This window comes from Hoplias malabaricus, chromosome Y (assembly GCF_029633855.1).
Source record: "Hoplias malabaricus isolate fHopMal1 chromosome Y, fHopMal1.hap1, whole genome shotgun sequence".
NCBI classification, from domain to species: domain Eukaryota; kingdom Metazoa; phylum Chordata; class Actinopteri; order Characiformes; family Erythrinidae; genus Hoplias; species Hoplias malabaricus.
In genome coordinates this window covers 60,710,478-60,735,209 of record NC_089820.1, presented here as the reverse complement: position 1 = coordinate 60,735,209, position 24,732 = coordinate 60,710,478, and the positions used below count along the sequence as shown (strand labels likewise).

The 24,732-nt window shown below is 39.7% G+C and overlaps 2 protein-coding genes across 2 annotated transcripts in view; one reads left to right on the top strand and one right to left on the bottom strand.

Moving 5' to 3' along the window:
- LOC136678288 (clathrin coat assembly protein AP180-like) overlaps positions 1–15,415 on the top strand; it is a 39,897-nt gene extending 24,482 nt beyond the window's left edge. The window contains exons 10-29 of the mRNA XM_066656285.1: positions 539–544; positions 1,123–1,135; positions 1,461–1,597; positions 2,118–2,200; positions 2,406–2,420; positions 2,660–2,845; positions 4,505–4,585; positions 6,542–6,826; positions 7,825–7,914; positions 8,939–9,007; positions 9,204–9,287; positions 9,594–9,656; positions 10,720–10,899; positions 12,406–12,627; positions 12,988–13,012; positions 13,595–13,676; positions 14,102–14,176; positions 14,260–14,364; positions 14,551–14,645; positions 14,769–15,415. Coding sequence (XP_066512382.1) covers positions 539–544; positions 1,123–1,135; positions 1,461–1,597; positions 2,118–2,200; positions 2,406–2,420; positions 2,660–2,845; positions 4,505–4,585; positions 6,542–6,826; positions 7,825–7,914; positions 8,939–9,007; positions 9,204–9,287; positions 9,594–9,656; positions 10,720–10,899; positions 12,406–12,627; positions 12,988–13,012; positions 13,595–13,676; positions 14,102–14,176; positions 14,260–14,364; positions 14,551–14,637 — 1,888 coding nt within the window. The 3' untranslated portion in view covers positions 14,638–14,645; positions 14,769–15,415. The remainder of the gene's footprint in view (positions 1–538; positions 545–1,122; positions 1,136–1,460; positions 1,598–2,117; positions 2,201–2,405; positions 2,421–2,659; positions 2,846–4,504; positions 4,586–6,541; positions 6,827–7,824; positions 7,915–8,938; positions 9,008–9,203; positions 9,288–9,593; positions 9,657–10,719; positions 10,900–12,405; positions 12,628–12,987; positions 13,013–13,594; positions 13,677–14,101; positions 14,177–14,259; positions 14,365–14,550; positions 14,646–14,768) is intronic.
- A 1,681-nt stretch (positions 15,416–17,096) lies between these two features.
- LOC136679105 (inactive serine protease 35-like) lies at positions 17,097–24,703 on the bottom strand. The gene is made up of 3 exons (XM_066657405.1): positions 24,570–24,703; positions 20,973–21,768; positions 17,097–20,147 (listed from the first exon to the last, which is right to left on the bottom strand). Exons 2-3 carry the CDS (start codon positions 21,747–21,749, stop codon positions 19,677–19,679), a joined length of 1,248 nt encoding a protein of 415 aa, XP_066513502.1. The 5' UTR covers positions 21,750–21,768; positions 24,570–24,703; the 3' UTR covers positions 17,097–19,676.
- Between the last annotated feature and the right edge of the window lie 29 nt (positions 24,704–24,732).

The window sequence follows — 24,732 nt, the reverse complement described above, 5'->3', positions numbered from 1 at the left end:
TCGTTACTGTTGGCCTTATATTTGCTGGGTGTCTTGGCATTGATGGAAGCAGGGTACTGCTCTGTTTAAGGTGACAAATGTGAAAGTAGAGATATTTTCGGGTTTAGGGTTCTTGGGTTATCTTGAGGGATTCTGGGCGCCTTTATATATATTTTTGGGTACTCTTGAGCTTGGTGCCTCCTGGTACTTGAGGTTTGTACTTCTACAGTGAATGAAGATTTGAAATCTTTTCTATGCTGAATTCTTTTGGGATTAAATCCTGAAGGGTACAACTGGGCATAGGTGTGTAGGGTAAATCTGGGATCAGGGCTTCTGAGCACTGTTGCTATTTAGTTGTGGAGGATCATGTTAGAGCCAGGTCAAGTTTGGAAGATACTGTTAGATTTACAAAGGGAAGTATTTTGGGCAGTCTCTTAAGGATGATGCCACATTTGGGCTTTGATAAAAATCTTATTATTGAATTTCAATTATTTGTACTGAACACTGCTAAAACATTTCATGCAATTAACAATTTCCCTCCCCTGTTTTGCTTTAACAGTGATGAGTAAGTATTTTAAAGAATGCGCATCAGAGTCATGTATTTACTTATTTGTAGCCCTTTTGTTTTCATAATTTCTGTTGTTCTATGTTCACTTTGCAATTCTATGGATTTTAAACTTGAACTTCATTTGTAGTTCATTTTTCAGAACTATGAAGTTCGGATCTGTAGAATTGGTATGAACGCAGAGTTTGGTCCGGTGTAAAAGCTGAGTTTATGGTAATTTAGAATGAACCTAAACAGTCTTGACCAAATGGATTGTGTTTAGTTGAACTGTAGTCTGAAATGAACTCTGCAGTTCCATGGTGTTTATATCAGTGATGTTCAGCGTTCGTCTTGTAATTTCTCCTATAGCTCTGCATGTGAGCTGGGAATATTTCTTTTGATCTGAGGCGGGTAATTGATCATTTGTGTTGAAGGGTATAGAGATGTGTTGATTATTGTGTCTAAGTTATTAACAGATTTAATGATGAATGATTAATGCCTTGTCCTCCTGCTTGCTACATTCCATTATGGATGTGTATTTGTTTATCATGACACACTTTTGCCTGCTCTGGTTTAAAATTCTCCTTTGTTTCTTTCAGGTCACCCACTAAGGTAAGAACTACAATGTAATCACACTTAAAACAAACTGTACTTAACAACGTATGGGCTCCAGTGACAGGGCATTGGCTGCATTTGGAAATGAGAGATGGTTGGGAGTGACCTCCCAGCTTTAGCACATTGTATTTGGGGGATACAACTAATGGGTGGGAAATGGCAGCATCAGATTGTGAGGAAAATTATATCATAATATAATGATATATAGAATGAATAATAATTAAATTATGTTTCCAGTCGGTCAGTCAATAAGACAGTTTTTGTAATGCCTGTGTGGGTGTCTGTGTGTGTGTGTTTGCATGTTATATGTGTGTGTGTGTAGAAAGTTTCTGCAGCTAGTAATGGGACTCCTGCTGGGACACCAGTGAAGACTGTGGATCCTGTTCCTGCGGCAGCCGCAGCTGCAAAGGCACCTGCAGAAATCACGTCCACTCCAGCTCCACCTGCTGCAGCAGCAAAGTGAGATTACACTCTGATTTAATTTAATACATTTTATTTGTAATGAACTTTACATTTTAAAGAATTTATTGCTCTTGTCCTCCATAATAACATCACGGCAACACTTGATTTATTCATCATTACGTCACTGCCCACCTGATCATCAACCTGAAGCTTTAAAGTGATACTACACTCTACTCCTCTTGCCCTTTCTTTCTTTCTTTCTTTCTTTCTTTCTTTCTTTCTTTCTTTCTTTCTCTCTAACTCTCTTATGAAAATAGGTGTATCCCATTGGCACTCCAGATATTGTGAGTGATTGTGTGAGTGTGTGTTGCCCTGTGATAGACTGTTGTACCATAGAGAGCTTGCCTTGAGCCCAGTGATGGGCTCTGGACTCACCATGACAATAATGTGGAAAAGAAGGAAAAAAGAGAAGTAGTAGCAGTTTGAATACATTGCCACAACAATGTTCTCACAATGATTTGACATATTAATCTCTCTCTCTCTCTCTCTCTCTCTCTCTCTCTCGTTCTCCCTGCAGCAGTGGGTTTAATGATCTGGTGGATTTTGATTTGCTGGCTCCCAGTGCTGGTGCCTCAGCAGCTCCCACTGCATCATGGGGAGGTACTTTCTCTCTCTCTCTCTCTCTCTCTCTCTCTCTCTCTCTCTCTCTCTCTCTCTCTTAAGAAGTGAGTTTTGTTATTATAATTGCACAATAATTTTGCACCAGTGTTAATATTTTTGTGAAGCCACTTTGTTTTCTCTCTTCTCTCTCTCCATCCCTGGCTACATCCCTCTGTCTCTGACATCTTTTCTGCTGCTTGATCAGATCTTCTGGGTGAGGGTGAGTAGGGGTGTTCAGTAATAAATAAATTAATTGCTGTTTGCTCCCTCTGCCCACTATGTACTCTGCACTTATTGGCCACTTACATCATATTTCTTATTATTTCCTCTTTTACTTAAAAAAAAAAAATCTGTAATTGATCTGTAATCCTTTTCTCTTTTCCTCTCTCCCTACCATTCCCTTCTTTCTTCAATTTTCTCTGCTCACTCTATTTATTTTTTTCTCTATTTCTCTCTCAGCTCCTAGTGCTGCTCTGTTGTCTGACACTGATTCAGCTGCTGTTGCTGATTCGGCTGAAACGGCTGCAGCTGAACCTGTGGCTAACGCTAATGCTAGCACTGCTGCCCCAGCTGCTACGGCTGCTCCAGCCTCGCTGCCCCCTTCTGCCCCTGCCTCCTCCTTCTCAGATATAGACCTGTTCGGAGGTCAGTCTCCTTTTTCGCCATGGTCTGAGAGGCCTTGTCTAATCTTGGGTTACATCCTACAACTGAGATCGGGCTAGTCTGAGCAAACAGGTGGAATTAGCAACAAATAGACTTGAGGGAAATAGAGGGAAATGTATTAAAGATTCATAAACATATTATGTACACTCCTGAGCCAAACCCCAAAAGCAAAACAGATTTTAGTTAATAAGATATTCCCACCATAGCATGAAGGTCATCTGTTTAACTTTTCATTCCAGCTGATCTACTTATAAGCTCAGGAAGTGTTTATGATGAATGAGCTTCTGTATATTTATTCAATATTTTAAGGAATTCATTTATTTCAACCCACATTATCCGTGAAATTACAGCTGGTTGATTAAATCCATTTACTCTCCAGGAAGCTGAAACGCAGACATGCTAATAGCTTTAGCCTGAAGGTGACAGACATTTGTGTCTAAATACTTAGTGAGCCATGTAAGCAGCTTTTGAAAATATTAGGACCAAAACAAAGCTAATAATGTAAAAAATATATGATCTGAAGTCCATGGATCAGGTCCCACACTGGGGTATCCGTGTTTAAAATAGTTTAAAATAGGCCTTTCTGACACATCCAGGCCACTAGGTGTCAGTATAATGACTGAAAGTAAGCCTTTTCAATAGCTGTTTATTTTAATCTGTTTTTATTAAATGTTGTGGAGGTTGAAATAGTCACATTTTCAATCACTGTGTGACTAGAGTGACATATAATGATGTTTCATAACATTTTATAAGGTGCCATTTTGTTTAAAATTGTTTTTTTTAAATATCTAATCCCTAATGGTATTTAAATATATTATTACATGAAAATTTTACCTAGAACAGATATAAAATTAAAAAAAATATATCATAAATGTTGGTATGGATATTTTTTTCCCCAAAATCTGATAAAAGAGGCATTGTTTTCGCACCAGCCTTGTTACTTTATTGTTTTAGCTGTTGTCAGTCCAGCACGTCATACGTCATACACGAGTGTTGTAGGAGCTAAACCCTAAAACCTTGTTCTCTAATTGATCTTGTAAGGATGATCAAATCTTCACAAGTCACTCACTGAAGCTATGTAGGCAAAAAGAGCAAGGTAGCGGCATAAGTATCAAGACACTTGATCATGCATTATGTTTTAGAGCTTTGCTTTTCAGGTGTCACACAATTTGGACAGTGTTAGGTCACTGTTTATGTGTGGATACAAAAAAAAGGTCTATGGAATCCTGAAAGGGACAATTTAGTGGAAAATCAAGAATACACAGTATAACTTTTTCTCAAATATATTTGATTTTGAAATTTATAAGAATATTTATCCCATTTGGTTCCAGTGCAAGGATAAAGAGGCAAACTTAAGACACTAATATGTTTATAGGATACTTTGGGAGTAAAGGACAAACTGTGTGTGTTTGACTTTTTCCAGTTAATTACATTGAAAAATAATAATAATATAAATGCCCTATCAGACTCCATAAATCATTTTTTATTCAGCTTAATGTCACGCCCTGATTTCTTGCATTGATTCTCTTTTTCCCTTTCTGTTTCCTTCTCATATCCCTTGTGTTCTGTGGCTGGTTCTGTTTGTTTGTGTTGTTTTGTTTGTTTTATTTGGTTGTTTCTTTGGCCTGTGTGATACTGCAGATGCTTTTGCCCCCTCTCCAGGGGATGGGCCAGCTGAGGGCAGGGCTCCAGCAGTCGCTGCTGATGCATGTGCCGGATCTGGTGGGTTACATACACTAGTGTGTGTGTGTGTGTGTGTGTGTGTGTGTGTAGCATAAGTTAAAGTGAGAACTTAATTACTATTGTCTTACAGTTGTATGCAAATGTGGGCAGTTCTGGTCAAAGGATGTTTTGCTGAATTTCTAATTTTACACATTTAACTAAATAGTATTATACAAATGTCAATGATCCTTCTCCTCCTTCTTTATAAAGTCTTTGATTTGATTTGATTATATTTTGATTATGCACAGGCCACATTTCTTTTTTCATTATGTCAATTTGTACTAAATACAATGTGTGAAGTCTGCAAAAGATATTTACTTATTTTCACTTAGAAAATCAAAAAGCAGGCCAGTTAACCAGGGTTGCCCAGACTTTTGCCCACAACTCCTGTATGTGTGAAGTTGCCATGTGTGTCTAAATCTGTGTGGGTGAATGTAAGTGTGTGTATATATGATGGAACACAATCAAAAAAACTATAATCTACATTAGAAATCCTCCTTAAGTTTTTTGTTTGGTCACATGGCTTCAGTAGAAGAAGATGCTCGTGCCAGCGCATCCTGCTGCTTCCTCTTACTATTTTGTATAGTAAGATTCACCAGGAAAAAACTTTTTTTCAGTTTTCCCTTTACTTTTACTTCAGCTGTTTTATTCTGATAAATAACTTCATGTATCTTTAATGAAAGAAAACATTTTACCTAAGCTTTTCAGGATAATAAAGGGTTACGCTGTGATTGCATTTTGCCAATAGATCAACAAACGTAAACCAGTAGTTCCATGTCTTGTTATGTAACATCAATGGAGTATTTAATCAAGAGTTCGATAACTAAAATAACTAAAACTGTAGTTTTTAGAAGTTTTTAAAGAGTTATGTTTCAAAATGATATATTTTTATGTCTTGTGATTAGAGTAGCCCTACATGAAAAGGTTTAAAAGGCTCATATTCTGTTAACTCTTACTGGAAATAAGATTCAGATTATACAAAGTTTTAGGATTCCATATTGACATGGTTAACATGTCGAAACCATGAGCACACAACTGTCCATTTCACTTTAAACAAATTAGACTCACCCATTTATTTTAACATCTCATTGGGGAGGAATATGAGATGAAACTCATAATAGCAGCAGGTAGGTGTCTCAGTCACACAGCTCCAGGGACCTGGAGGTTGTGGGTTCGATTCCTGCTCCGGGTGACTGTCTGTGAGGAGTGTGGTGTGTTCTCCCTGTGTCTGCGGGGGTTTCCTCTGGGTGACTGTCTGTGAGGAGTGTGGTGTGTTCTCCCTGTGTCTGCGTGGGTTTCCTCCGGGTGACTGTCTGTGAGGGGTGTGGTGTGTTCTCCCTGTGTCTGCGTGGGTTTCCTCCGGGTGACTGTCTGTGAGGGGTGTGGTGTGTTCTCCCTGTGTCCGCGTGGGTTTCCTCCGGGTGACTGTCTGTGAGGAGTGTGGTGTGTTCTCCCTGTGTCCGCGTGGCTTTCCTCCGGGTGCTCCGGTTTCCTCCGACAGTCTAAAAACACACGTTGGTAGGTGGATTGGCGACTCCAAAGTGTCCAAGTGTGTGAGTGAATGTGTGTGTGTGTGTCTGTGTTGCGCTGTGAAGGACTGGTTCTAGGTAGGCTCTGGACCCACTGCGATGGATATCTTTTTTAATGAGTACAGCCAATAGCAACAGAGTAAATTTACATATATCTCCATCAAAGGCACAGATGACATTATAAAATGGTCATTTAAAAATTTATTGTGGTTGGGTTTTTAGTGCATAGAACTACATACATTTTGTACTGGACTAATATTGTAGATTATGGGCCTTTTAAAACCCTCCCAGTTCTCTCTCCCTGACATCTGGTTCTTCAGTAAGCCTTTTTTTTATTTGCAGCATTGGTTGACTTTAAACTCACCCCACCCATGTCCCTCCCCTCCATCTCTTTCCCCCTAATGCCCCTCTCACACCAACCCTAAAGACCCTTGGGCTCCCTCTGAGGGGAGCGTGGACGTTGCCCCAGAGCTGGACCTTTTTGCCATGAAACCAGCAGAGGGCAGCACTGCCGCTGAGGTCCAGGGTAATGGAGAGCCGAGCATCGCCCTGAGTGAACCTGCTACTGCCCCCAGCTCTTCTACTGCCCCTGCTGACCCCACAACCCCTACCACAACCACCACCACAACTACCACAGCTACCACCAACAACACCACAACTACCACCTCCTCAGCCACAGAGTCAGCAGCTCCGCCACTAGACATCTTTGGTGGTAAAAACTGCTTGTGTTCTCTCTCTCTCTCTCTCTCTCTCTCTCTCTCAAATGATATCTGCCTCCTAGTCTCTCTTTAGATCTCTCTTCTATTCCTTCCTCTGCATTATGAATAACTTAGCGAGCTCCCTCACATTATTACAGTTATTGTTTTGCTGTCATTGACTTAGTTTGAATTTATTTCCCATCATTATTAGTGTTGATATAAAAGGCTTTGAGTTGAATCACAAAATTGACCACCTGAACTAAACTATCAAGTAGTCCTTTATCATATGATGTAACTCAGCACTCATAACTGACTGTGCGTATATATATATATATAAATATTCTTGAAAAATATATTATGATAATATAATATAAGATTATTTTATTTCATTTATTACAGGGCTGCTGATGTTGATAAAATAAATAAATACAGAATGATCATTAAAACATAGATATAAATAATGAATTCAAGCAGTGATATTTTATAGTCTCAACTGAAAAGTAATGTCAGATAGAGGTTGTGTCGGGCAGGTGGTCAATCTCAGATTCACACGCGGCCTGTAGAAGTGCACTTCTTTTTGCCAAACCACTGGAGAAGGTGTCTTTTTTTTTCAATGCCAGTATGCATCCTTCAGCTTTTAACCCTCTGCTGTCCAAGGTTTGCCTTCTCTATTAAAGGACTATTTCACCCAAAAATGTGTAAATGTGGCTGACATTGCTACTGGCTTTCATTCATGATGAGCATTATTCAACATTTTTGGGAGAAAAATTCCTTAAGATCCAAGTGAATGATAATCGTGTTGTAGCCAGCACTGTGGTGCACTTTTGACTTACTCTCTGTTCTGATTGATGATATTTTAATGATACGTCCTTCTGCACAAAATAAACAGTCCTAGCCATTGTGTGACTGACTTGCCTCTTCCGTCTGGATCTGTGATGTCACTTTTGAAAGCTGGTCGTCTGATATAACGAGGGTTATGATGCGTAATGCACATGTCTGTCCTTATTTGTAGATATGTTTGATTCTGTGCCTGAGCACAGCACCTCCACAGAGTCCAAAGCTGCTGTTACTCCCACCTTTAACGTAGATCTGTTCGGTGCAGGTACAGGAGATGTCTCCCTTCCTCTCTCCACAATCCATCGTGGTAAAGATACTGAGATTCAGAATGCTGCTGGCTGTAAATCTGAGCCCTAAATTACACCTGCAAGTGATAATGCATAATGTTATATACGTTTTTCTGAAAGCAGCTGCAGAGGAAACTTCTATTCTCCAGCTCACTAGCTGTGACCAGAGTGTCATCTTAATATCACATGAATAAATTGAATATACTGATGGTAATTAATGTATATCATGAATGAACTTAAATCTGTATGTCTTAAGTTTAACAATTAAAGGTGGATGTCTAAGATTGTGGGGAAATGAATTCTCTTTGGGGTTGTTTACATCCAGGTGGAACGGTAGGTTTGGTTTAGAAACTCATGCTATATTCCACCATTATCCTCAACATCAAAAGTTCTCCAAGCTGCCCTTCTTATGACTGAGAACTAAATTGCTTCTCTAATAGTGCAGTTTGTATCTGTTGTAGCTCCCTTTGGCCATATCTCACACCGTACTAAGAATTATAAAGAGATAGACATCAGAACTCTACACCCTCAGAATCTACAATAACATGGTTGTCATAAACATATCACATGATATGATGCGTTTTCTGATCTGTGTTACTGATGCCAATATCTCTGACAGTTTGGGTTTCATCATGTGACAGAGTTACAGTGTTAACAGAGAAGAAAGAAAAAAACTTAACCTGTAAAACTGGTACATTCCACAGAGAATGCATTCATACTTGCAGATCTAAGTCACTAGCTGCCAGAATCCTGAATCTCTAAATCTTTGCCACGGTCCAGCGTCTCGTCTCCTCTCGTCCTGTCTTCTTCCTCACTCCAGCATCTGTTTTTTTGCCCCACCACATCTTGGTTTGTCCTCATAGTAAACCTCGGACTTGTGCATGTTCTCGCCTCTGGTAGCATGAATGTATGTGTATGTGCTTTGTCTACGCGCTTTCCTGACTCCTCACAATCTGTATTTTCCTGTGAATATTAACTTCTTCATTGGTTATCATGATGAAGATCTTCCCGCTGTCTCTCGAGGGGCTTCACCTTTGCCTGAGCCTACAGTCACCGGTGATCTCTTATCTGGTAAAACTTTTCTTTCTCTTTGAGTAGGTTCATTATTCAGTATATTCTCTTCAGTTTCCAGGCTACAGTGATGCTACACTGTATTGCCGAACATTGAGAAATGATTATTACAATAATAAAGCAATTTATTTCTCTCTCTCTCTCTCTCTCTCTCTCTCTCTCTCTCTCTCTCTCTCTCTCTCTCTCTCTACCTCAGATTCCTTCATTTCCCCAGTTCCAGCTGCTGTTCCTGAACCAGCATCTCCTCCCAAAACTGAGGCTCCCGTACTGGATCTGCTCGGTGTGTGTTCCTAACATAAACCAAGTACATTTAACACTATATGAGGTTGTGTGATGTGACGTTTGACTTATGGTCATTTGATTGGTTAAGGGTAAGATAATTGTTTAATGAACATTTTAGAGAAATTTAAATATAGGTCTGGTTTAATCTTTTTTCAGGAACTTTTTATTTGTTTTTTCCTATGAGATTTTTGTGTGTGTCTGTGGTTGTGTGCTTGAGTGTGTGTGAGAAGGTTTGTGCAATGATGCTAATAACCCCTGTCTCCTGTGTGCTGCTGATGATACTGATGATGTTAATGATTCTTAGATACTTTTGGAGAGCCTGCAGCAGAACCTCAAAGTGCAGCAGCCGACGAAGATCTGCTTGGAGGTGCATAAAAATCATACACTCACTCTGTGCCGGTATAATACACACAGACAGTCTACAGCACACATTTCCACTTTGTGTCAAACCATCACATATGAGCTTTAGAGTTTCAGCCCTGAGAGGTGGCAGTGGCATTGTTGATACATAACTTTTTTAGTAGTTTTAAAATGTATTTTTAGAAGCACAATAAGTTAACACTAGAAGTGCAGAGAGCTGGTCATTTGACCACTGGGAGCACCTACTGAAAGCACCATGGTGTTTTCACCTACTAAAAGTGTTGCTCGGCAGTCACATGACTGCTAACTCTTTACAAGGGGAAGAAGTTACTGACCCATAATACTTGGCAGATTGTTGTTTTGCACAAAGCACGTAGTTTGGATACATGCTTAACTCATGATCTGCCAGTGTGCCACTAATTTTCATATTTATATTCAATGTTTATTTCACTTATTTCACTAGTATATGTATGTATATATATGCAACCTAGTCTTTTGGAACATTAGACTATATTTAAACAACATTAAAGTTTCCAACTCACTTTATGTTACGGTGTATTAAATGGGATTTTGATGAAAAAAATAAAAAAATACAAAACATTTTAAAAAAGCAATTACATTGTCTCTAAAAATAGATTTGCATTCCTTTTCTGAAAACTGAATCCCATCACAAACCACATTTTAAGATATTATTATTGCTATTTAAATGTCTACATGGCTGTCTAGGGTTTTCCAAAGGATTTTCAAGCCCATAAAGATATATATTTATTAAAGTAGCATGTTGGATTTTAATGCAGTGCTGTCTGGGCGTGTGAAGTCCTTACACTAATGGACTGTTTGATTCATACTTTCTCATAAACAATGCGCCTTTTGTACATATCCCCTCACTTCTTTACCTGTGGAAAGTTCCAAAACTTCCTAGTCCTCCCTACATTATTAGGATGAATTCCAGCATCACATTTGACAAAGAATATTGGCATATTAGCATTTAAATATGAAACATATCGTTTGTTCAGCTGTTGATTTGTTTTCACCTGCATTTTCATCAGGTAATAATGCGTTGTCTGTAGGTCTGATTTCTCCGGTGGTCCCCTCTGTCGCCCCGATGATCCCTCCAGCTGCCGTGCCGTCTGGAGCTCAGGCTGATCTGTTGGAATCTGGATTTGACGCCTTTGCCTCCAGTCCTCCAGCGTCCACTGCAGCAGAGAGTTTAGCCTCCACAGCACCGTCTGCAGGATTTGACTCCTCAGGTGAGTCATGGTATTCTCTGTGGATAAGGAAAGTGTGTAAATGTACAGCAACCACTCAACCATTATAGGATTATAGCGGTTATCTCATTTAATGATTAAATGGTAGATATCATTCTCAAATTCTCAATCAGAGCTTTAATGAATTAATGATTTCTTTTGCAAACATGTTTGGAAACAGATAAAGTCAAATGAAAAACTCTTATTTCATCACTATAAGTAAAATTTTGTCAGTGGTATCCTATATTAGATCATATTTACTTCTAAATAGAGTTTATATTTATTTAAAGCTTAAATTTACCTGTAAATATGTGTTAGAAAGGAAACTGCAGCAAGACATTTACATTTTTCACCACATGATGAGCTGTTCTCTGAATTCATCAGATAATTTTGTGCATGCACACTCCTTGTGTAAAATATGAACGGGACTTGGGTTCTTCAGTGAGGGACAATGAAGGCCTGGCTGTGCTGCAGCGCTGATGCTGAGCTTTTTGATTTCTGCATGACTGCTGCTGTCTACCTCTGCTTTTTTAACATAATACTGACAGGCTGTTGCTCTTTATACACTACTTTCTCTCTCTCTGTTTCTCTCACCATCTCTCTGTCTTTCTCTTTCTCAGTTGCTCCACTTCTTCCTCTCTGTCTTTTTGTGCTGTCCATCTCTTTGTCAGAATATTGCTCATCTGCTCCTGTATGTCTTTGAGCTTCCTCTGTCTCTCTCTCTCTCTCTCTCTCTCTCTCTCTCTCTCTCTCTCTCTGCTGACTCACTGATTTACTTTGGTGAGTTCCCCTTTTTCAAGCTTTTTCCCCCACAGGGCTTTGCAGCATGAGCTATGTGGTATTTTGGTGAATGGAATGCTGAGAATGCACCTGTATTTTTACCTAATGCTTTTCTACCTGTTCATGTGATTCTGACTTCCTGCTACTCTCCTCCGTATACTCTTACTTTAAAGGAGCAATCAGTAAGACCACCACATAGCAGAGAACACATATGTTTAGCATCTGATCTCTGATACATCCAGGGTACTAGGTTTAAAATGACCGATTGTACCTTTAAAGTAAGCCTTGTAACTTTGATTGGGATGAAGCAGTGTTCTATAAAGCTTTTCCACCCTTGCCTCAATTGCTTGGAATGAATTTCATGGACCCATGCAGGACCTACATTTGAGATCCCTGGCTTAAACAAATGCAGAAAGTACAGCATGTGATGTGTTTGTGTGTTTTTCAGTGATCCAGATTTCCTGTGCATGCTCTGTGTGTCTGTTAGGGTGATTTGTCAAATGTATTATGATAGTTTTAAGTAGTTTATTTCATATTTGACCAGTTACATTAGGGCTGCAGCAAATGGAAAAGCTCCACCTTCTTTAAGTCTGAAGTGACAGCCTTAATTTTTACATTCTTTCCCAGTTTCAGTGAAGTATCCACTGCTGAAAACTGAATTAACAGGAGGTCTTGAGTAATCCTTTGAATAAACAGGAGGTCTTGAGTCATTTCTGTGTGTTTCTGCAGTATTCGGTGGATTAGGTGACCTCTTGATGCCCACCATAACACCCCAGAGCACTGGAGGGACTCCCATGTCTGCAGCTGGAACTCCAGCAGCTCCAGCAGTGATGCCAGCTGCCCCTCCCAGCATGATGCCCACCATGATGCCCACAATGTTGCCCTCTGCTGCCCCTGCACCCAAAGCCATTAGTGGAGACCTGGATTCATCACTCGCAAACCTCGTCGGAAGTATGTCCTACATTACATAGTGATTTGATTATGTGCTCCAAAGATCTTTTAAGAGTCAGCTCTTTTAAATTTAATACATTAAAACTTTCAAGACTTTTGACTGAAAGTTTAAAGTAACTGTACAATTTTAAGTACAATTTTGCATACGAAGCCAGAATGTTGCACCTTTTAAGAGAGAATGGAATCAGTAACAGTGGGAGCATACTTATGCTTTCCCTGTGCTTCATGAGCTCAGCAAAATCCACTTGTTTTGTCCTGAGGTATCTGAACAGACATCTTTGGCACATTCATTAGATAAGGACATGCTTCAGACTCCTCCCGTGTGACACAATACTGATCTGTTTCTTTTCCTTTTTTCAGATTTGGGGATGGGAAACCTGAAAAAGTAAATCACCTTCCATCTCACTTGTATGAGTGTGTGTGTGTGTGAGTGGATAGCGTGGGAGTGGTTTGTCTTCTTGTGCTGGGGTTGTCAATAATCCACTTTACATGTGATGTCAGCTGCCATTTCTCAGTCTGTAACACTGAATGACTCACCAGAAAGCTTATTGATTCAATCATTGAGAGTGAATCATTTAGACTGATTCATTTAAAGCAAAATGGCCGATCAATCCCTTGTCCAGATATTTTAGAGTACCTGCTCATTTACTGTCTTCCTTGAGTTCCCACTAGTGATATTCTGAGTTATATTGATGAGGATGTTTAACATTGATGTGTGGTGGTGCAGGTGGGTGGATGTGTTATATACACTAACATTAAATAGTATGGGACACATTGGAACAGCTTCACATGAGCCTAAATGCTAGAAAAATGCTAGCATTTAGGCTAGAAATGTGTAAAGATACATGGTCTGTGTAGCATTGAAACTATTTAGTGTGGAAACCGCAGCACTGGGTGGCATTTGTGCTTTGTGTATATATGATTTATAAGTTATGCTTTGAACTGACTGCTTTTATTTTTGATGAAGGGATGAGAAGAAACTGACCGGAGGTGCTAACTGGACTCCTCAGGTTGCTCCCACCAGCTGGGGAACACCTGGATCACAGATGGTAAAACTCACAGCCTAATTCTGCACTTTACATTTGAGACTGGATCCTGTGTGATAAATATCAGTGCTTAAATACTCACCAAGTTGGGTGGGTGGGCGTGGCCTTAAATTCTTTTTTGTTAGAGGTTTACAACATTTTTTAAAGGAACAATCAGATCTTTTTCTCTTCCTGTACTGAAATTAATTTATGTTAAACATGGCTGACCCTTGTTATGGACCCACTCTATGGAGCATACATTGTTTCATTCCGGATGTACATTGCAACTGAGTTCTTCATGTATATAAATAAACATAATCATTTTTTTTAATTGCTATATTGCTATATATATATATAAGGACAGAAAAACTGATTGCACCTTTAAGACTGCTGTCTTTTGTATTCAGCTGTGTTTTGAGAAGCTCACTTTAATTGTTATGTGTTTGTAGCCTGGTGCTGTTCCTGGGGCTTCTTCTGTGGCGCCCCCTACTGGAGCCATTGGAGCACAGCCAGGATTCAGCATGGTGAGGAAAATACAGTCTGCTCTCTAATACTCGGGTCACTGCTTGGTGCTTCTCTAAATAGCTGCCCCTCTCTCTCTCTCTAGCCTCCAGCTGCTGGTGCTGGAGTTCCCATAATGCCCCAGACTATGATGATGGGTCAGCCATTAATGAGACCGCCTTTCGCTGGAGCAGCTGCACCTGGAGCCCCTGTAAATATCATACACACAAGCACACACACACAACTTAGTATACTTTATTTTGGTCCAGCCTCTGTATATTATCTGTATATACACTAGCTGTATATACAGATAATGTACTATATATATATACAGATAGCTGTACTGTATATAATTGTTGGTTTGTTGGGCTATTTAGGTGTTTTGTCTTTGTTTCAGCTCTCTCCAGGCCCAGCAGCTCAGAGTCCTAAGAAGCCCCCCACTAAAGACCCTCTGGCAGACCTCAACATTAAGGACTTCTTGTGATCTCCCAGGTCACACTCCCTTCCTTTATATAATACAGAATAATTAACTTATTATCTATTAAATCTTTATAATGCGGTACCTTTTCTGTCTCTTTATCTCTCCCTCTCTCTTCTTTTTCTCTCTTTATCCAGTGTGTCGCCGCTGGGCTCAAGTGAAAGTGGTGCATCCACTGACAAGTTTACACACCTTCATTAAAGCCACACACACCCAGGCCCCCCCTCCCCTGCTCCGTGTGATGTCGTAGCACAAACTGTGAAGTGAAACGTAGAGAAAAAAATGACAAAAAGAACGAGGAAAAAAACAGACAGCGAAGGTGTGCTTATGTTGATGTAATCTAATCTTTTTTTTGTTTAGCAGAAAGAAAACCTAAATCTAAAAAAAGAGAGAAGGATTTAATACATTTCCGTATGTATGTAGAGTTTTTCCAGTGTTGGCATTGAATCTGAATGATGTTTGTTTGTGTGTGTGTGGGTGTGTGTGTGGGTGTTGATGATCCTCTGTTTAACTCCAGCTGTTTAACACAGGGGTCATACTTTCTGTTTTAGTCCATTCTTGGAGCAGCGTGTAATGTGTATTTTGAGGAAGGTTGATTGTATATATATCGGAAAAAATGGAAAATCTTGCTCTACTCTGTATCCGTGGATGAGCTTATCGACGTGAATCTGAATATTAAATAATGACGTGGTCATCTCCCATCGTTGGTTATTATACATATTTGTTTCTGAATATAACTATAATGAAATATGTATACACAGTATATGTATAAATGAGCATCATATCTGGAATTCAAAATTACAATATATATATATATATATATATATATATATATATATATATATATATATATATATATATATATATATATATATATATATATATATATAAACCCTCTGGATTACATGTATTTGTTTCTTTTGGCTGGTTACTTGTGCTTTTCTCCCACCCACATTCTGCCCTGCCTTTGGATAGCAGTTTTCCAAAGTTTTCCAGTTTTACAAAGAAATTTCAGCCTAAAATCCTAAAATGAAAGAACTGTCTCACTCAAACACGACGGTGACGACAGTGGAGCTAATGAACAATGGAAGCAAATAGCCAATTTCCTTCAAATCCATTTCTTTTTCGGCAGCATGACAATTTCTAAAGGAATTCCTTTCAATCCTAAAAGGCCTCACCACTATTTTGTTTAAAGAACAAACCTTTTTTTTGTTTTTTACATCTTCCAGGTTGTTTACAAAACTACATTTTAAAGGATATTCCTAAAACTCCCCACTGTCTCGTGCTGTTAAGATACCAAACGTGAGCTGGTCAGTGTTATTTTTGTATAAATGTAGAAAAATGTTAAGTCCTGTCCCCCTTTGAACACAGAACAAATCCATGTAACGCTGAAATATTGATTCTTTTCGTCAATCTGCTGCTGAAAGGCACAGATTAATCTGTAGGTGTCTGTAGTTCTACTGGAGCTGGATTAGTTTATCCACACGAGGTGCTGAAATTTGTCTACATCCTGTTGACTGACTTGTCTGAAGTATCTACAGGATTAAAACCACGCCATAATCATTGTCCTCGTTTTAGATTCAAACTGGATTAAAATCCCAGATCTCTTTACTGATAAATAAATTATTAATAGACTAATCTGGCTCCAGTAGGAGTTTGAGATCCAGTTTGTTTTTATGTTTTGCCTCGTCCCATCTGTTCTGAGACAGTAGATGTGTGTGTTTTTCCAGTTTCAAAAAGAATTCACTGTTAAACAGTGTTATGTGAAAAATGTGTGTGTGTGTGTGTGTGTGTACATGCCTGTTATTGTGACCCAGTGCAGTCAGTTCCAATTCCTTTACTCTCACACACATACACACACACACACACACACCTTGTTCTGATTACTGTAAACATTTGGTTACTGAAGAAAATATGATGGCGGAAGATAATCTGTCTCTTTATGGGTTTTTATTATTTTTGCAGATCAATTTATTTATCTAATTATCTATTTATTTTATTTATTCATATATTTATGACTCCCTAGACCCGGTGCATGTAAGCCTTTTGAGATGCAATAAAATACACTCAAGATTCAGCAAGTGTCTTGCTGCCTATTTTTATTTATTTTTTTGTGACACACACTAAATAGACACCTGCTCATACTCATTTCCTGCAGTGATGGATTTACTCCATTTGATGGCAGCTGTGAGAGCATTTGTAAGGTCAGATGCTGATGCTGGATGATTAGTTCTGGATCGCAAACAGCATTCCAATTCATCCCAAAGGTAATGAGCCAAGCTCTATTACTCCAAAGGACACAGATCCAGAGTTGGGAGGCTTTTATACCTCTCTATCCCACACCTGGCATTGAGCATGCTGACTTCAGGCTCGTGATGTTGGTCAGTTCTTTTGGATATTATCCCTCCAGAGACCACACTTCCACTGACCCACAACCCAAAGCTGAAGGCCTTTATACCCCTCTGACCAACACATGGCTCACATGCAGCTGCCTGTATTTTACATGGAAGCTACAGTGATGTATTCAAATGTTACTGAAACAGACACCTTCCCTCCCACAAATTTGTTTATGAATTATAATTTATTTGGTTCTTACCAACACAATCTTAAACATGTTTTGGAAAACGTGTATCAATTTACACAAGCTGTTGATTTACAATCAATATCCACCTACATAATTGTATTCAATCATGTAGTTACAATACTCAGATGATATTTAAAGACTATAGTATTTGCGATTAAAGCAACACTATGTAGTATTTGTACTTTAAATGTACAGCTTCAAACTCATTGTGATGTTTCGTTGAGCTGTAATAGGGAGAATAGAGCCTCTGTCGTTGCAACTCCAGGCTCAACACTGTAGAAATTGCACTATGTAACTTTTGAGGTGGGTAGGAAACCATTCCTACTCCACCTTGATTTCAGGACAGTGCTCTAAACATGAATTACACTCCTTATCTGTAGGGGGAGCCCAAAAGCAAAAACAACAAATCTTACCTAGTGTTGCTTTAAATGTCTTTTGTTTTTTGTTTGTTTTTTTTTTATTTCGTAGGAGAACATAAGAACATTGCCTTATTCGTCTGTTTACCGCCATATTTAATACTTACAGTTTTACAGTACGCTACTAAAATAAACCAATCGGCCGTAACATTAAAGCCGCCACCTTGTTTCTACACTCATTGTCCAATGTATCAGCTCCACATTTCATATAGGGGTATTTATTTAGCTCTGCGATTACTGATTTTACTACATCTATTGCATAACTTTGTTAGCACCCCATCACTGCAGAGGAAGCAGAAAAAAACACAGTGGACCTGTATGGTCAATGGAGCTCATCAAGTGGACACTTGAGTGCAGAAAAAAGAAGGTCCTCTTAATGTTTCAGCTGTTTATACACGTACACATCTTCAGAAGTTTAATAATAAACATTAAATTAGCACCAATATCAACAATATAAGCACCTGCATTTATGGGTGAAAGCCTTTGGACGTAGACCCAAGGTCAAATCTCAAGGTCAGACGCCCACAAAAAAAGTTTAACAACAATATCTTTACCTGTATGTTTTGTTCAGTGACTGAAACTTACCCAGAACACCAACTAATGCATTAGAAATCCATTTTCTAAAAATGCAAATGATGAAAACTGAAATCAGATACAAAAACATTAAAATCTGCATAAGAATAAACCCAAGGGTTTTCCAGTCAGAAAAATATGTTTTTTTTTCTGGGTCATTGAGCCAAATCTAGCTAAAACCTGCTGCTTGGTCATTCATAAAATAGCACTGACTACATGCCTACGATGAAAGAAGCATACGTATAAAAATCTGCATCCCGAAGCCTTCTCAGGGCATCACTGAGGCCTGACTGTAATTTCTGCTCTTGCTAATCTAATAAACCGTGGACAATATCTTCATATAGACCTTTCATAGCTAGCTTTAGCTTCAAATTTAAATAAATTAAAGTCGATTATCAGCATTAAGGCAAAAATAGTCTGTTAAAAAAAGGCAAAGTGTAGAACTGTGACAAAAAAAAACCCATCTCTGAACAATAAGATGTTTGTGGATGATATTAAAACCCCCAGCAAAACAAACAACTGGGATAGTTGCTCTTCTCCACTCTCTCTGCTGGTTAGTTCCATCCATATCAGTGTGCTGTTTCAGAAAATCCGCTGAGGGTGATGAGAGTGTAAAACAGTGTTTTCCAACCCTGCTGCTGGAGTCCCTTTGCCTTTTACCAAATACACAGTATGTCTAAAAATTTGTAGCCAACTCATCCAACGTTTCTTGCTTTATTAAGTGTTTTGATCAGGAGTTTGATCCTCTTTCTTGAAGCAACGGCCTCTACTCTTCTAATAATATTAGATTTTGGAACATTGCCCTGAGGATTTGATTGCACTCAGCCATTAGATCATCAGTGTACTGTTGATGGATGATAGGTTCTGGATCCCAGATCATCCCAGAGATACTGGATGGAGCTCCATCACTCCCAAGAACATAAACCCTTTGCTCCAACAGTGCAGATTTTGAGTTTATTTTTAGCCAATGCTGAGTATAGAGCATGGTGGCCTTAGGCTGGTGTAGCTGCTACATTTTATAGCCCAGTGCTTTTTCAGCCAGCAATGCGTGAACCTAATAGAAGCTGAATCGACTGATTAGAGGAAGTGGTGGACAGAGGATGTAGGAAAGGATCAGATTTGTTTTTTTATGGAAAGGTTCCACAAAGGGTTATTTGTGTGATGCCACAGAAGGAGTACTTTTGCTTTTGTGAAGAATCATAAGAACCCTGCAAAGAACCCTATCTGGCACCTTGTTAGGTATCGACATTATCAGAGTATAATGGACTTTCATTAGAGAACATCTGAGAACTTTCCTTTCAAGCACCTTTCTTTGTATCTCCTGACACATACCTGTCAGAGAAAAATATTAGTCCATTTCACCCCTGCAAATGAATACAGTCCAGACTGATCAAAGTTTACTCCAGGAAGAGGGTTGGGAAGCACTGGGGCAAAAGTCGGAGCGGACAGAGCTGTGGTCATTCGGACTGTGCTCAGACGTTCTGGCAGCGGGCAGAGTCTCCGTGAACCCAGTGACAGATCTGAGCGAACTTTAGGGGTGTGATCCTCACGGCCACGTTGTAATCCTGTTGCTGGCCATTGATGTTGACCCACTGGTGTCCGGAGAAGACACCGATGACCTTGCGTATCCAGCTGCGGGTTTGGCCCGGTTCCTTGAGCCTCACATAGACGCCAGCGCCACTGGAGCCCGGCTGGGCATCGCAGTGCTGGTACAGCAGATCTTTGGACTCCTCCGACACTGAGCAGAAGCGGTACACCAAGTCACCCGGCCGGTCATCATCGAAGCCAGAGAAATGGACTCGTCCGGCAGGCAGTTTTCTGACTGACGGGACAATGCCCAGCTCCATGTACCGGCTCTTCTGCGCTCTCTTCAGCTCCAGAATGGCATAGTCAAAATCCGCCGTAGTGTTATCAGACACGCTTTTAAACCAGCCCTTAGGAACCTGTTACAAACAAACAAATATTTACATACACTAGAAGTGCAAATCGTTTAAATCAATGTTACAAGTGTGTTTATGGCTTCATTAAGCTCATTATAACCCCATAATCCTTCATTGATTACACTCTCATTTAATGCTAGTCTTTGATTATTTAATATTGTTTGTGTTTATACTGCTCTTTGTTTATACACTAATCCTTGTTTATACAGTGCACTTTTTTTGTTCTCTGTTCTTTGGTACTTGAAATGCATTATATAAATTCAATTTATTATTATTATTAGTATTTGTATTATTTATTTACTGCACTTTTTTTATACACTGCTCTTAGTGTATATACCACTCCATGTTTGCTTCTTTTCTCTGGTGTTTACCAGATTCCTCTCAAGTGTCTTCCTCATGCTCCAAAGGAGTTTTTCCCACCACTTGGGGCTAGGACCGAGAATTCTGTTATTTTCGCCATTCATTTTCTTTTCCACTTCCAAGTGCTCCTCCTGGAGGGTCCCCAGGTGTTCCCAGACCAGCTGTGAGATATAATCCCTCCAACATATTCCTGGGTCTACCTCTCTGTGATGGATTTATCTTATTTATTTCTACTGTTCCAGTTTGAAATGAATATTATTTATTACAATTTAATAAAAAATATGTTTTCTTGGAAGTTTGATGAGCCACTCTAGTCTTTCAAGAAAAATCTATTTAAAAGTCGTGGAGTCCTAGACAGAGTTGGTGTATTGCCAGTTGTGGCCACTAGACGGAGACAAATACTATCTTGACATTTGGCCTTAAGAGTTATATTATATATTATGTTTTAAAGAAATCATAATGAATCACCTGTGTCTGCTTGACCCGTGTCCAGCGGAAGGAGGTTCCATTAGCCTTCACACTGCGTTTGCTGCGACTCTTCCTCCCTTTGGTGCTTTTCTTTTCTCCTTTCTTTCCCTTCTCTTGTTTTCCGTCGTCGTCTTCTTGCTCCTGCACCTTGTCCTTCCCTCGTCTCCTCTTCCCTCCCCCTTTGCCGCGACCTTTGCCCTTGCGGCCCTTGCGGAGAACTCCCACGCTGAGTTTTTGCGCGCCCTGCAGGTAGTCGGCCCCGTCGTGGATGCAGTGAGCCGCAGTGAGGACGTGTTTGGGGGACACCAGCACGCCTGAGCAGCCGGTGGAGATTTTAACAGAGGTGGAGAAGGGGTACTTGAGGGAGTACTGCTTGTCGGAGATGGTGAAGCGCGTGTCTGGTCCGTAAACTTCTCTCTTACGTCGAGAAGTGGACGAAACGTTTGAAGGTGAGCTGTTTAGCACAGCGTTCAGCTGCAGACTAATGGTGGTCAGAGTTCTTGTGCCATTAGAATACATGGTTTCATAAGAAAGCATCTGTTCCAGATCCTGGAGGCTGGGCTGTGGAAGACCCCTCTGGCACTCGATCCCACACACTCCGTGGCGCTCTGCTTGGCTTTTGGCTGTGAAGCTGGAGCTGTCCAGTTGGATGGTCCTTTTATAGCGGAGGAGAGGAAGCCTGCTCTGAGGCCAGGTGTACTCATCCTCAGGTTTTGTAGCCGTTAGCAAGGTCAGGATGGAGAGAAAGAGCAGGAGACACAGGGGAAGGGACGCCATCACACACACTCTCCTACACCTGACGGAGAGAGCAGAAAAAAAGAATAAGTAGGCGTTTGATTTGGTGATGTTCTAACATATGATTAGTAAAATCAGTTACTTTAGGATCTGAGAACTGCACGAGTCAAAGGTCACCATGCCCAGTGCCAAGTGCAGGCCTGAAGGGTATAAGCCTTTCCGGAATATGTTGTAAAATAGAATAAACACACACACACACACACACATATATGGCACAGCAGGTCATGTCGCTGTCACACAACTCCTGGGGTTGTGGATTCTCCCTGTGTCTGTGTGGGTTTCTTCCACGGTCCAAGGTGGACTGCCTACTCAAAGGATTTAGAAGGAATAGCGCCCCCTCCAGGGTGTGATACCGCCTTGCGCCCAGTGACTCTGGGTAGGCTCTGGACAAATTGCAAATTGCACTTACAGACAATGAATAACTTAATGAATAACTAATAGATTATATATATATATATACACACACAAATAAATTTACATAAACTTACATTTAATAACAAGTTGAACCCATTTTATAATAATCACCCTTTACTAGCCCTCTCCGAGCAGTACAAAGCCAGAATGGGTGCAGTTCCAACTGGAGCCACTAGAGGCCACTCAATACCAAATCGAGACTGCAGTAATGGATAGTAATCATAGACATGCCACACACATTTAAGCAGCACTCAGTTCCTGAGGTGGCATTCATGTATTTAATTATTTATAATTTGTGGTTAAACTTGGACTCTTATTAAGTCGTTCATTAAAAGAGTGAATGGTTCTCCAGCTTAAGTGTAAGTCAAGGGGGGACTGCTTTAAGCTGCTTGTAGCTGAGTTTTAAGGAGGAAGGTGACTCAGTTGCTGGAGTATGGTCCCACAGCTAGTGGCTTGGACACAGGCCTTTAGACTCCGGGAGCTGTCAGTAATAGATGTATCTGGTTTCTCTAACGCCACAGCACTTCTAACGGACACAATTACACACACACAAACACACATTTACTCAGCACTGCAGCTGTCATCATTTCTGATCACAATATTTAATATCTTCAGAATCATTTTGCATGCTTTAGTACAGAAGACCTCTATTCAAATTTGTAAGGGTTGGTAGGTATGACAGTACTGTAAGTGGTCAATGAGTGATCCAGCAGTTCAGTTAAATCTGCAAATCATGCTCTACCCATAAAACTGAAGCTCTGTATTCTTATAGGACAACACAAAGCTGTTACATCCGCTAACAGATACCTGAATGAAGGGTGGGGATCACTATTTATTGATTGCATGACCAACAAAGAGAAAAGTTTCATATTTTGGTCAGACCTTACTCTTCAATCAGCTTGAGGTCAGTTTCAAAATATCATCCCAAATGACCAAGCAGAAACCCTAATACAAATAGAAACCCAACATTTTTTTTACCAAAACCAGAAGGATAGAGGGATCTGGGTTCAGCAGGAATTTCCACTGCAGTGTGACAGCACTTTTCCATTAGTGTAACATCACAAACCCACACATCTGTCACCACCAAACCTCCAGATCAATCCAGCTCACTTTAATTTTAATGTTAACAGCACTTTCTACAGTAGACATCTTCCCAGAGCAGCAGAAAAACTATAGACCACTGAATCTGGAAAATCCTCTTAAGAGTTTGAGGAAAAATACAGAGGAATATCAGAAGCATGACTCTAAAAAAAGTATCAGGAGATTTAAAAGTAGACACTCTCAAGGAGCATCAGAAAGACCAATACCCAAAAGGAAAATATTCCTAAGAATATAATGAAGAAACCATGAGAGGAACCATGAGAGCAAGAAGTAAATAAATAAATATAAAAATAAAAGTCTAAAAACACACTGAGAAGAACAAAATAAAAGTATTAAGAAGTAAATCTGTGACCAAACAAGAAACTACCTTTTTTCATGAGAAAAAAAAACACTGACTGGCATCAAGACCCAAAGGATTAACAGAACAGTCTATTCATACTCGTCAAAATAAAAGTCCTAAATTGATTTTAGCTTCTAGGTATTGCCCTGTAGGTGAAGACTCCGAATTTACATTTAAATTTAAAGTGGTACTTCTTTGATATTCTATCCAAATGATTTTTTTAATGTTGCCCAACGTTGCACCTTCCCTATGTACCCTCTTTGACATCTGTAGAAGAGCTTTCTTAGTCCTCTACTCTGTGAAGCTGAAGGGCTTATAGCAGAAGAACCTGCAGCTTCCTAAGGTTTCTCCTGCACTGTGAGTCAATGACCCACTTGAAGCAGCACTGCTCCCAATCTCAGACAAAGCTCTTCTTGAAAAGTGGACTTTAAGCAGCTAGAAAACCTCATTAGAATATTTTACATAACAGTGATCATTGATACATTACCAATCAATGCTCTCAAAACAATCCATACTTATATTCTCCAATCAGTCAGTGTGCAGTGTAAATGGTTTGCTTCCATTAAATGTCTCCAAGCTTAAAATCACAATTTTAAAATACATTTTAAATGCAGTTAAAGTTAACACTTCAAAAAAAAATTTAAATAAATAAAAATCCCTGTCTTCTCTCCACTCCAGCAAATGACCGAAGAAGTATTCAGTATCAAAGAGAATATTTCTTTGATTATGTGTAATGTAAAAAAAAAGTTTGCTAGTGATAAGGCAGTTTGATATAAAATGACACTTGTGTCATAGCATCAGTTCAAGGAGCTGCTACCCAAATGATAAAGGCTTTCTTTCCTTCATTCATACCCTTAATAAAACAATCATTCATCCCTTCATGCATTAATCTGTTCAACCTTTCATTCACCCACTCCTTCACTCATTCCTTTAGTCCTCCACTGTACCTGCAGGCTGTAAGGCCTCTGTGCTGCGTCTGTGTGAATCCTCAGCTCAGTCTGAAACACAGCGCTGATCCTCATTCCCCATTCTAACACATGCCACACACACACACTTCACACACAAACTCCACACACACACACACCGCAGAAAGGAGGAGAAGAAAAAAAA